This window comes from Megalobrama amblycephala, linkage group LG23 (genome assembly GCF_018812025.1).
Source record: "Megalobrama amblycephala isolate DHTTF-2021 linkage group LG23, ASM1881202v1, whole genome shotgun sequence".
In the NCBI taxonomy this organism is placed as follows: Eukaryota; Metazoa; Chordata; class Actinopteri; order Cypriniformes; family Xenocyprididae; genus Megalobrama; species Megalobrama amblycephala.
Genome location: NC_063066.1, coordinates 24,937,006 through 24,950,279, shown reverse-complemented (window position 1 = coordinate 24,950,279; position 13,274 = coordinate 24,937,006). Strand labels below are relative to the sequence as shown.

At 39.0% G+C, this 13,274-nt stretch overlaps 2 protein-coding genes across 4 annotated transcripts; one reads left to right on the top strand and one right to left on the bottom strand.

Moving 5' to 3' along the window:
• Positions 1-70: 70 nt before the first annotated feature.
• On the top strand, positions 71-10,331 carry dok3 (docking protein 3). Of its 3 annotated transcripts, none has more exons than XM_048175613.1 (5): positions 71-197; positions 1,228-1,533; positions 2,281-2,368; positions 6,014-6,183; positions 7,912-10,331. In XM_048175613.1, exons 1-5 carry the CDS (start codon positions 141-143, stop codon positions 9,142-9,144), a joined length of 1,854 nt encoding a protein of 617 aa, XP_048031570.1. In that variant the 5' UTR covers positions 71-140; the 3' UTR covers positions 9,145-10,331. The 3 variants fall into 3 exon arrangements, with proteins under 3 accessions (XP_048031570.1, XP_048031569.1, XP_048031571.1); XM_048175612.1 differs by having other exon boundaries at positions 2,278-2,368; XM_048175614.1 differs by lacking the exon at positions 71-197 and adding an exon at positions 220-799 and having other exon boundaries at positions 2,278-2,368.
• atoh1b (atonal bHLH transcription factor 1b) lies at positions 10,295-12,245 on the bottom strand. Its single transcript, XM_048175616.1, has one exon. The coding sequence runs from the start codon at positions 11,363-11,365 to the stop codon at positions 10,667-10,669; it is 699 nt and encodes a 232-aa protein (XP_048031573.1). The 5' UTR covers positions 11,366-12,245; the 3' UTR covers positions 10,295-10,666.
• Positions 12,246-13,274: the final 1,029 nt, after the last annotated feature.

The window sequence follows — 13,274 nt, the reverse complement described above, 5'->3', positions numbered from 1 at the left end:
ATGACATGGCCCCTACCCTCACAGAAGCTTGATTACTATCAAATTTAGCATCATACACGCACTCTCTCTCTCTCTCTCTCTGTTTGGTCACCTTCTGTAGAAAATACAGGAACTGGAGCACTTAGAGGCAAACAAGCACAATGGACGTAATCTCAAAAGAGGGCCCGCTCTTTTTGCAGGGTGTCAAGTTTGGGAAGGTAAGGTTCATTGAAAATGATCATTTAACACTTACTTCAAGGTGGAAATTATGTGGCTTTAATTTTATTGATTATAATTTTAATTCTAGTACTGGTACACCTATTATATTTGATGCGCTAGTTTTTATGCATTTTATATTGATTATATTAATAATATATTTTATACAGTTTATTGCTCAACTAGCAGCTCCTGAAATTAGCCAGGCCGAGGTCATAGGTTAAACTTAAAAGGGACACGCATACTGATAAAAAATGTGATCACTGTGATTAAAAATGTCATGCAAATGCATAATTATGATTTTTTTTTTTAGGACATTAAAACCAACCAGATGTAAAGGGAGATTAAAGTTCACCAAAATCATTTTTAAATCATCATTTACTCTTGCCCTCATGCCATTCCAAACCTGCATAGCTTTCATTCTCCTGTGGATATAAAAGATTATATTTTGATACTTGTTCCATACAATGTAAGTGAATGGACTGCAATGTTGTTTGGTTCCCAAAGTTTTTCAAAATATCAAAACGTCATGCAGGTTTGGAACGACATGAGGGCGAGTAAATGATGACAGAATTTTCATTTTCAGGTGAACTACTCCTTTAACGTAAGTGCAATTTATTAGGTAGGATGTTCTCTTTGCTAGGAAGGTAGCAAAATCATTGCTAATCACAGTTATAACAGCATTAAAGCATCCGTTTAATTATTTACAACCAGCCTTGGGAATTATAGTTGGTCAGAAATCTTCAACTGTACATTATTAATATAGAAGGGAAACGGCAGCTGGTTAACCACCTGAGGTCCTTCCGTCTTCATGGTAGCATTTAACGGCCATGAATCATGCATAGGAGATAAAATGAAGGAACTTTTCAGAACTTCTGCTGCCGCCTCTGGCTTGTTCTCCCAGATACTAACCAGTCCCAGTGGAGGAGCACTGAACACAGACAGTTTGATGTTAAACCCTTCCGAGTTATGCCACAAAATAATTCATTTTCCTTTCTCTGTCTTTGCCTCGATTAAATCTTTCCCCTGCAGAAGATATGGCGGAAATCCTGGCTGGTTCTGTTTGAGCCCAGCCCTGCAGGAGTTGGTCGCATGGAGCTGTACGACATGCGTGATGGAGGGCTGAAGGGCTTCTCCATTTCGAGGCCTGCAGCGCTCAAGAAAACAGACAAACGGGTGATCCGCCTGACAGACTGTCTGAGCATCACCCCGGCCCCAGGAGAGAGCTGTCCCACAGATTGCTCTGCCTTCTTTTTAAACACCACCTCATGCACCTACACCATCGCTGCTCCCACTCGGGAGGACTGGATCTCTGTTCTGTGCCAACGAGCATTTCAGGTATGGTGATTTTATCAAACATTCCAGTCAAACAAACCTTATCCTTAACCATAACTTTAACAATTACATTTCATTCACATATTTGGCTGATGCTTTTATTCAACACAACTTAAATTGCATTCAAGGTAGGCTATACATTTCATTAGTTCATGAATTCCCTGGGAATCGAACCCATGACCTTGCCATTGTTAGCACTATGCTCTACTGATTGTTTAAAATCAAGGGGATATAAAATATATTATTTATAAAAAGTGTTCAACTAAGAACAAGGATGTTGATTTAGAAAAGAAAATATTGTTGGATCCAGTCTCCTTTCAGATGTTATCTGTTTTGATCCAGTCATATATCCAAAACCAGTTTGTTTTGTCTGATACCCTAGACTAGTTAACACTGCATTTTGTCTCAAGTTTGTCATCAACCAACTTTTTGGCAGAAGCAAAAGACAAAGTGTTAGTAAAACAAGCAGTCAATTTTAGTTGCATCTTTCTCGTAAGCCCTCACAAAGCAAGTCATAATTAGATGGATGTACATTTTCCCACTGCTAAAGTGACTAAAGTCAACACATCTATGATAAACTTCAGTTTCTGAGGTACAGGTTCACACAACATCTTGCCTGTCACAGAGGAAATGTTGATAACCACACCTTTGAGTTCATTATTGCACAAGTCTTTTTTCAAAGAATGATAGCATAAAAAAAAGAGGAATTACTAATGTACATTGCTAACTGCCTTATATTTTTTTTAGAAGACCCAAGGAGCTGAAGATACCAGGAAAGTCCAGAAAGATAAATACTTGCCACCGGCTGACAATCAACTGTACTCCACCTGGGGAGCAGGTGAGACTGTGGTCTGAAAATACACTTCGCTACAAGCAAAGGCTGATCCCAGACAATGATAATGATTATCTACTGTTAAACTAGGTGTTGCTAACTTGTTTGTTGCAGTTGAGCAACAGGGTGATGCAGATGTACTTCTGTTTCCATTACTCAGTGTTTTTGAGTTCAGTGTTTATTTATGAAGGTCAAAAATAAGAAGAAAAGTGTAAAAGTGTTCCGGGTCCAGTTTGTGTTCAGTCTAAAGTCTTGTCTTTTTATCTGTCCTATATTTTATTTTATTTCATTGTTGGTTTTGTGTTCTCATGCAGATGGCCATCTTTGGTGTTGCATCATGTCTTGCTGTACGTTTCAGCATCTTGACATATTTCAGTCATAGTCTTGTTTAATTAACTTGTAAATTTTCTTTATTTAAAATTTTTTGGGATCTACCTTCCTCTTTCTCATAAATAAATATTACACAGTGCATGCCTAGTTTTTCATATTCTTAGTATTAAAATGCCCACCGAGAGGTGCGTTAAATTACGGATGTTCTTTAAAAAGTTTCTTTTTTTCTTTAGTGAATGACGAAAAGTCAAGTCTCAGACAAACTGGTGGTCAGCCTCAAGCTGACTTTCAACACTGATAACGTTAATGTTTCAGAACACAAAGTAGCTAGGGAAATTCCAATGTAATTTACAAAGAAATAATGATCTGAATTGAAATCTGTTTTTGAGCCACATAGTACTGCTGTGGGACTATAGATCTATGTGTGCATAAAAATATGAGGTGTTAGAAACTAAGTGCCCTCAGTACATAGTAGCTAAACCAGTATTTGTCACTCTACCTTAAAATATAAAAGTAATAATTTAAAAATATAATATTGTTGCAGTGATCAACTTACTAGGCCGATTGTTAATTGACTGTTTTTTTTAGTGTAAGCTTTTAGTTAGTCTACATTTAAGACAATTTTATTCAATACAATATTTTCTCAATTCAGATCAACATTTCATGCACTGTATTTATTTATCAAGTAGTTTACTATAATATTACTATACACCGATCAGGCATAACATTATGACCACCTTCCTAATATTGTGTTGGTCCCCCTTTTGCTGTCAAAACAGCCCTGACCCGTCGAGGCATGGACTCCACTAGACCCCTGAAGGTGTGCTGTGGTATCTGGCACCAATATGTTAGCATCAGATCCTTTAAAGGTGCAATATGTAAGAATTTTGCAGTAAAATATCCAAAAACCAGTAGGCCAGTGTTATATATTTTGTTCACTTGAGTACTTACAATTTCCCAAATGTTTGCAACTATTTGTAAATCGTGAGAAAATTAGTGGGACATTGCCGGGACATGTGAGGAGTCGCCTGTCAATTGCGTCATACCCGCGTTACCCTCGGTTTTCCGGTTTTATTTAGTAGAAACCATGGAAACACCAGATGCTTTAATATATTACATGTTTTAATAGGCAAGGGAACAACTGTTTTGATATATTTATAGACAGACAAACGAATTATTGTTATATAGCTCAACATATTTAGTCTTATTGTTTAAATCTAATTTTCTTTATTTTTTTTTTTTTTTGCGAGTACCATGCTTTACCGTGCCTCAGAGGAAAACACTATTAAGTGGCTAACATAATATAATCAGATGCAGCTTTATTTTTAGTAACAGTAATACAGAATTTTCTCCATCATACAATACATTTTAAAAATAATTGCAAGTAATTTATCAACACAAGCCATCCAGCATTTAATATGATATTCTAAAATCGATCTAGCTTACTGCAGTGTGCAACAGTGTCTCACAGCAGCCGCCGAGCGAACGCACAGAGTAACGTTATAACATAATTTTCAACACACTCAAATGTATCCAATATGTTAAACAGAGCTGTGTTACCTCATACTCATGACCGGAAAGCGAAAGCGGCGCTGGCGACTGTGGCTTAATAAAAGTTCCGCTGCTTGCAGCGTGTGTTGCGCAATCGCTCCAGCGGCCTCTTTCAGCTCCCAAAACACTCGGTCCTGCTCTGCTTCATACTACAGAAACGTTAATAATCGCATCCATGAACATGACTTCTTCCTGAGTCCAATCCCAATTCTTTTCCACCGGCCATTGAGGTAAAGACCAAATGTCCCAAGATTCCGAGCTCAAACTTGGCGTCATCAAGCTACGCCTTTGTTTTGAATAGGTCTCTAGCGACCTCTATTGGACAGAAAATATTACATATTGCATCTTTAAGTCCTGTAAGTTGCGAAGTGGGGTCTCCATGGATCGGACTTGTTTGTTCAGCACATCCCGCTGATGCTTGACTGGATTGAGATCTGGGGAATTTGAAGGCCAAGTCAACACCTCAAACTCGTTGTGCTCCTCAAACCATTCCTGAGCCATTTTTTGCTTTGTGGCAGGGTGCATTATCCTGCTGAAAGAGGCCACAGCCACCAGGTTATACCATTTCCATGAAAGGGTGCACATGGTCTGCAACAATGTTTAGGTAGGAGGTACGTGTCAAAGTAACATCCACATGGATGGCAGGACCCAAGGTTTCCCAGCAGAACATTGCCAAAAGCGTCACACTGCCTCCGCCGGCTTGCCTTCTTCCCACAGTGCATCCTGGTGCCATGTGTTCCCCAGGTAAGCGACGCACACGCACCCGGCCATCCACGTGATGTAAAAGAAAAGGTGATTTCATGAGACCAGTCCACCTTCTTCCATTGCTCTGTGGTCCAGTTCTGATGTTCACGTGCCGTTGTCGCTTTCAACAGTGGACAGGGGTCAGCATGGGAACCCTGACTGGTCTGCAGCTATGCAGCCCCATACGCAACAAACAGTGATGCACTGTGTATTCTGACACCTTTCTATCAGAACCAGCATTAACTTCTTGAGCAAATTGAGCTACAGTAGCTCATCTGTTGGATCGGACCACACGGGCCAGCCTTCGCTCCCCACGTGCATCAGTGAGCCTTGGCCGCCCATGACCCTGTTGCTGGTTCTCCACTGTTCCTTCCTTGGAGCAGTTTTGATAGATACTGACCACTGTAGACCAGGAACACCCCACAAGAGCTGCAGTTTTGGAGATCCTCTGACCCAGTAATCTAGCCATTATAATTAGTCACTTGTCAAACTCACTCAAATCCTTATGATTGCCCATTTTTCCTGCTTCTAACACATCAACTTTGAGGTCAAAATGTTCACTTGCTGCCAAATATATCCCACCCACTAACAGGTGCCGTGATGAAGAGATAATCAGTGTTCTTCACTTCACCTGTCAGTGGTCATAATGTTATGCCTGATCGGTGTATATTACTATATTTACTATTAATATTATACTGTAAATATCATGATAATGTTTAACCAAAAGGCCTTTATTACAATAAACCCCTGCAGGGTGATACAAGACCCTTCCGTTTGTCTGTTCAAACTTTTTCATATTTATTGATTTAAGAAATATGAAAATGTTTTGGTAAAATTGGGTAAGCAGTTTTTTTGTTTTTAGACCGAACATTCATGTAGCCTAATCAGTTTCACTACTTCATAATTCTTGGCCACCCCTGTAAAATATGTTATGTTCTGTCTTTGTTTTAAATTCCAGAGGTCTGACCTGACAGGGTTTGTCCAGAGAGACTTTGGTTTGATGTTTTTGTAAATTCCATCCCACAGGCCAGTTCCAGGTGACAGTGCAGAACACAGACGCTTCTCAGAGGTGCAGGATGTCTGGGTCATACCTGCTGTCTTCTGAGAAAGAGGCTATTTGCCTGCTGGACCTCAAGACCGGACAGGCCATCTACCACTGGCCCTACAGGCTCCTCCGGAGATTTGGCCAAGTCAAGGTGCTTCATAAGGAATAAAGATATGTAAAACTCTGACTCAACATTTTTGCTTATATATAAATGATTTAGATAAAATTGTAATTGCCAAATACTTGAGAATCTATGAATGGATCATTATTGCAGTGATTGCAGAGATGTTTTGGCAATGGTTCTTTTAACCTTAACAGATGCAGTGTCAAGCTTTTTATTTCTTAAACAACGGAAGATGTATCATGGCCATATTCCAGGATGACAATGCCAATATTCATCAGGGTTAAAATTGTGAAAGAATGGCTTAGAGAGCCTGACGAATCATTTTCACACATGAATTCTGAGTCCAGACCTTAAAGGGTTAGTTGACCAAAAATGAAAATTCTGTCATTTATTACTCACCCTTGTGTCGCTCCACATCCATAAGACCTTCGTTCATCTTCAGAACACAAATTAAGATATTTTTGAAGAAGACAAAGGTTTCTGTCTCTCCATAGAGATCCAACGTAACTACCACTTCAAGGTCCAGAAAGGTAAGAAAAAGACATCATTACAGTACTCCATGTGACTCCAGTGGCTTAAACTCAATTTTATGAAACGACGGATCTCTATGGAGGGACAGAAACCTCTCAGACGTCATCAAAAAGATCTTAATTTGTGTTCCGGAGATGAAAGAAGGTCTTACGGATGTGGAACAACACAAGGGTGAATAATAAATAACAGAATTTTCATTTTTGTGGGTGAACTAACCCTTTAACCTCAGTGTAAGTATTTGGGATGTGCTGAAGGAGACTTTACATAGCACTCTACAAGATCTTGACCAAACATTGATGCACCTCTTGATAGAAATAACATCACAACATTTATTTCCATCAAGAGGTGCATCAATTTTGGTCAAGATCTTGTACTGACAAAGCAAGAGGTGAGCACTCTGTAAAGTCTCCTCCAGCACATCCCAAACATTAACTGGTCTGGACTCAGAGGTGCCAATTAATGTGTGAAAATGAATCTTCATGCTCCCTTCCAACCATTCTTTCACAATTTGATCCTGATGAAACATTGTCATCCTGGAATATGGCCATGATATGTCTTCCTACATGGTTGTTTAAGAAATAATAAATGATAATAAGCTACACACTACATCTTTTATGGTTAAAAGAAACGTTGCCAAACATATTACATGCTAGAAACACAATAATCACTGTAATAATGAGACATTCGTGGACATCCATATTAAGTACTAAGTATTAATACATCCATATTAAGTATTAAGTATTTGCCTAAAATATATATATATATATATATATATATATATATATATATATAAGCAAAAATGTTTAGGAAAAATGTGCAGAGCGATGGGTCCCTAAAAATACAGTAAATAGTAATATTGTGAAATACAATTACAATTTAAAATGATCTCTATCTATCTGATTTTTTTTTATTTTAATATTTTTTTATTATTTATTCCTGCGATGCAAAGCTGAATTTTCAGCATCATTGCTCCAGCCTTCAGTCACATGATCCTTTAGAATTCATTCTAATATGCTGATTTGCTGCTTAAGAAACATTTATCAATTATGAAATCATTTGTACTGCTTACTATTTCGTGAAAACTAATTTTTTTATTCTTTGAATAGAAGGTTCAAAAGAACAGAATTTATTTGAAATAAAAAAAATTTGTAACATTATAAATGTCTTTACTTTTGATATATTGATATATTGAATTTTTGAATATAACTATTTATGTCTTTTTAGGGGGGAATTATGATCGAGGCAGGTCGTCGCTGTCACACTGGGGAGGGTCAGTTCATTTTCTTGTCAAAACAGGGGTCGCAAATACACAGGGCCATTGAGGAGGCCATCATGCACCAGAGTGTCCAAGAACTGCTAGCACAAGCTACTGCTCTTCCGCAACAGTTTGCACCCCAGCCCCCCTCGCCTAATAGCAAACCAAAGGACAGGCCTAAGGCGAAAATGCCTCCTCCAATCAGCATGAATCAAGACCGACCGCACCCAGCATTACAATGCAAATATGGACAGCAAAAACACAAAGCCAATGAAGAGGCACACCAGAGTCGCCAAGAGCTTCTGTCACCATCCACACCCCTTCCACAAGCCATTCCAAACCCACCACTTTCACCAAAACCCAAAAGTACTGTCAATAAGCATTTTTCAAAGAACAAGAATCAGGAAAGACCTTGCCCACCTACAGTCCAGAAATTTGGACAGCCATTACACAAGCTCATTGAAGGTGCTCTCAAACAGCAGAACGTCCGTGAGCAGCTGGCATCATCCAACCCTTCTCAACAAGCCCCTCCACCACCACCGCCATTGCCTAAAACCAAACCATGGAACAGGCCTAATGTTAAAAAGCATCCTCCGGCTAACTTAAATCAAGAAAAACCCTGTCCTGCACTTCCACGCAGAAAAGTCTCCTTACCAGATCCACCTTCTTTTGTCAAAAGCCCTGTGAGTAGCCCAGATGAGGTTTTGTATTCAATGGTATTTCCACAACCAAAACCAAGAGCAAAAATGAATCTTCCAGGAGTTGCAACACCTCCCAGTCTACCACGACACTTCGGATTTAACGATAATCCATATTCAGATGTAATTATGGAGAAAGAGAAGGAATGCAAAACATCACAAAAACCTTCTAAGAGCAGCGATTTGGAGGCTCCCTACACTAACTGGACTGCTACGACTACTGCCAAGAGTGATGAACCGAATATTGAGGATCTGTATAGCAAAGTGAATTTTGCCACTAAGCGTAAGAACAGACAGACTGAGGACAATGGTGGTCAAGAGCAGCCAAACGCTGACCAACAAACTCCTGTGACCACCTCAAGTGAAATCCCTGTTGACTTCAAACAGACCCTTTCTAGCATTCTGTTTAAAGATCTGTCCAAATTGCCACCCCCATTTCCTTCCAGGTCACATGGGGGAAGTTACGATCAGTTAGACAGTATAGATGAGCAGATGACTGATTAAGGTTTCTATCTCTACAGTTGAGGTCACTGCTATTGTAAGTGATTTGTATTATACTGTGCGATGAGTTTTAACATTGTACTTTTTTAATAATAATGTACAGAATATGTAATAATTAAATAGGCCTATAAAGTGTATGATATGAATACTAAAGTCAATGATTGTATTTGAAAATAAGATATATTGTAAAAAATGTGTAGTCGAAAACAATTTGGTTGTGATTTGGTCGCTGTCATGAAATAGTTCTCATTTCGAAATGTGGGTGTGCTTTTAATGCAGTGTTTCCCAACCCTGTTCCTGCAGGCACACCAACAGTAGGCCTACATTTTGGACTTCTCTCTTATCTGACCCATCTATTTCTGGTCTTGGAGTCTCTACTAACGAGCTGATTAGTTGAATCAGATTAATCATTTGAATCTGTTGGTGTGCCTCCAGGAACAGAGTTGGGAAACATTATTTTAATACATCCTTTAAGTTAACTTTTTCATTCGGTGAAATCCCATTTCTTCTTTTAACTCTTGCTACATAGCACGAGCCATAAGCATTGGATTGCGGACCTTGAATAAGCATTTTATTGGTTGACTACTCATGAACGGACATGCCCCCTTGCGGCATTGATTAAACTCATTCGTGAACGAACTGAGTGAATTAAGCATTTCGTTCGTGAAGAGGAGCTGCTGACCGAGTCATCATGTGAGTCAGTCAAGTTCAAAACAATTGAACAATAAGGAATAATTATATATTGAAATGAAGTAGCCTGAGGGGGGATATTGTTGATTTTAAGGTTCAACAAAAGTCATACGTCAATATGAATTTGCTTTGTTGACATTTGGGGAACGCGTGTGACGTTTAAAACGATGACTTGTTTCAGTCGTTCGAACTGTTGAGTGAATCATTTAAACGACTCACACAACACACAAAAAGACAGTTTCTCAAACTTTTTGACACCGTGTCTTTGTGTTGTGTGAGTTGTTTTAACCCGAAGAAAGAGCAATTTTGAACTTTTTGGGTTCAAAAGCTATGCTGGTTAATCAATGGGATATCATACTGGATAAAAGAACCTATAAACTGCATGAAACTTTTTTCATCCATTCAGATTGCGCGATTGACTGTTGTATATAACCAATATATGAATCGAAGCAGTCCCAAAAAATATATGTAAAGAAAATCTTTATTAAACTTTTGAGGTAATAAAAAAATCACAAAGAGACATAAATAGCATTTTTGTCATTACTGATGAAGGTTTTGTACATGTGGAATGGAAAAATCCAAATTTAGGCAAGTGTCTGTCTTAAAGTGCAACTAAAGGGCTTGTATAGCTTTTTCCTTTCCTTTTTTTTTTTTTTTTTTTTTTTTTGTGAGTTTTCAGAAATTTTGTCAATCAAATAATGAAGCATTTTCTAGAAGAACTAACCATTATCCACAGGGCCTATCTATTTGGTTCTTTCAGTGTCTACTAAAACACAGACAAATAAATTATGATTAAGCAGAGTGCCACAGTCTCAAAGTCAATCCGGCAAAGCCATCAGCGTCCACCAGTCTGACCTTCTTCAATGTCGCTGAAATGGGACGATTCGCCATCACTCGCATTTGACGTGACATCATTTTTTTCTGGAACAAAATTAGAAGAAGTTGCGTCCAGTGCGTAAGGGATGCTGGTCCTCAAAGTCTGAGCTGAACTCCTCTGACCAAGGTTACCATGGTTGCCAGATGCGCTGCATCCGTCCCTCAGACCTCTGCAATCCGACTGCACAACACCTTCCAACAACTCGGACAGTTCTGTGATGTAAATCTGCGCCATCTGAAGAGTGTCATATTTAGACAGTTTTTTCTCGTTCTCCAAGGAAGGAATGACGCTCCTCAGTTTGTCAAATGCTCGGTTCAGTCCGTGCATCCTCCGCCTTTCTCTCGCGTTAGCAGCCACGCGTCTGTGTCTTTGAGGTCCGGTGAGATTTTGCTGAGACCCCCCATGTGCTTTAGATCCTCCCAGATCCGATTCCGCTGTCAAAGGACTGTTGGCTCCAGACATGTACTTGTCCATGGCGGCATCCACCGACGAGTGAGCGTAGTGGTCACCTGTGGATGAGTACGCGGGGGTCGCGGAGGTCATCCAGGCCCGTGGGTCACTGCGGGTCAACCTCGGATGTTCAGAGAGAGAAAAATCATCCGGCCGTCCCCGAAATTTCCCATCTGACCAGTGCAAAAGTTTGGTTTTTGCTGTCATTGCTGATATAATGTAGGCTACAAAAATAAAAAAATAAATAAAAAATCAAGTGTGGAGAATGCAGAAACTTCTTGCTGTCTTGGGCGGGCCCTTTACCTTCAGACAGGATCCTTGTCGGCCTTATAGCGGCATCACCTCCCTCCCTCCTCCCCTCATTGCTCCTGTTGAGTGCTCTCAGCCAATAGAAAATGCTCCTCAAACTTCCACAGAATAAAGAGTTGTTGTTTTTTTTTCCTTCCCCACACGTCCTGGAGTGATGGAAGATCTTTTTCAAAGAATAATGATCACAACACAGATAAAATTTGTTTTTATAAATTTAAATTAATTACTGTAGATATGTGGATTTAAATACTAATAATATTTATTTTATTTAGGCTACATCTACAGCAGCCATGGCATATTTTGTGATGTCTGGGTTGTTTTTTATTTTTTTGTTTTTATTCACATTTTGAATCATTTTGCATCGATTCTTAAAAGTTAGAAATAAATACCCTAGTCAGAAGAACTCAAATCTCAAACCTCAGAGGACTTGGTCTATAACATCCTTATCCACTTTATTCAAGATAAGCAACGGAATTGGTATCCAATAAAATCCACCAAGAAACTTGCATAGCAGCGTCATATTTCTTCTCAAATAAACTGTAAAAACTGCAGCAATAAAACGAGCAGGTGGAAAGCACGTCGTGAGTCGCACCTGTCGTCAGCGAGGTCCAGGAAAACTGATAAGTGTCTTTAGTCTCGTCATAAATCATTTAGCAATGAAGCAAAACAATATTTGGACAAATCATAGGTGGAGACGCTCAAAGAGAAACAACACACGAAACGACCGTGTTGTTGTATAGAGTTAAAGAAAAATAATTAAATGCACTTATTGAATTTTTTCTTTTTTATTAGGCTATTATAACCAGAAAACAGTCAACTTAAACTTTATCAACTTAAACAATCAACTATTTTTTTTTTTTTACTAGTTCCAGCTTAAACAGTCAACTTGTTTTAAACAAAACACAAAATGATTTTTTTTTCCTTTTTAAATTTGCTTATGGAGTAAAAAAAACATCTCTAATAGGCTATATTTAGACCAATATGTGATAAACAATGACAGGATTTATACTGTGTGGATGTGTTTCTGAACGGAAACCGCTCAACAGAGTTGTTTCTAGGCTGTTACCTCCTCAGGCGAAGGGGACTTCTGTTCGCTAGCGTAGCCTATATGTAGATAACTTGTTATCTAGCTTTGTGGTTAATGAAACATTTAAAAACGCCGTTGAAAGTTAGCCTATATCATATTTACCTATTTATTTAATAAGTTTAAATTAAGTTAATAAGCCATTGAGATGACTTGGAAAAGTGTCCCAAACAACTTGAATTGTATTAGCCTAATGATCTATAACATTTCTTGATCTAAATTGTTTAACAAATGTTATTGCAAATGTGCATTCCATTAATTCAGTTATCCAATAGATGCCTTTCTAAAAATCCTATGTCAACATTGTGTAAACGACATGCCTGTTTTGAACAGCAGGGCTATAGGGAGCCACTGATGTCTATAGGACTATTTCTTGTCCTTTTTTAAATAGTATTTAACGTCCAAGTCAACGTCTTTTAACATGAGACTGTTTTGCTCAAAGGAGGCGATGGAGAGAGAGAGCATGATGAGAGTGGCCCCTCTGAGGCTGCTCTTCATGAGGATTGAATAGAGTAGCAAACTTCAGCCCAGTCAGCTGTTGTCCCCTGGCACCCGTCTCACAGTCAGAGGCCGACACTAACGTCTCCCATATGCTGCGACGCGCCCAGGGATCGTTTAACTTTCACACTTTTCCCCTCTCATCCATGACAGTGTTAATCACTGAGCACTACAACATCATCATTTTAATTTACAGCGACCGGCTCTCCTCTCGAGCCTCACGCG

Excerpts from the sequence above, each read along its gene's own strand:
- dok3 (XM_048175612.1), top strand. The coding sequence starts at position 141 with ATGGACGTAATCTCAAAAGAGGGCCCGCTCTTTTTGCAGGGTGTCAAG. Across the intron at positions 198-1,227 it reads AGGGTGTCAAGTTTGGGAAG|AAGATATGGCGGAAATCCTG; the intron begins GTAAGGTTCATT and ends TTTCCCCTGCAG. Across the intron at positions 1,534-2,277 it reads TGTGCCAACGAGCATTTCAG|AAGACCCAAGGAGCTGAAGA; the intron begins GTATGGTGATTT and ends TATTTTTTTTAG.
- atoh1b (XM_048175616.1), bottom strand. The coding sequence starts at position 11,365 with ATGACAGCAAAAACCAAACTTTTGCACTGGTCAGATGGGAAATTTCGG.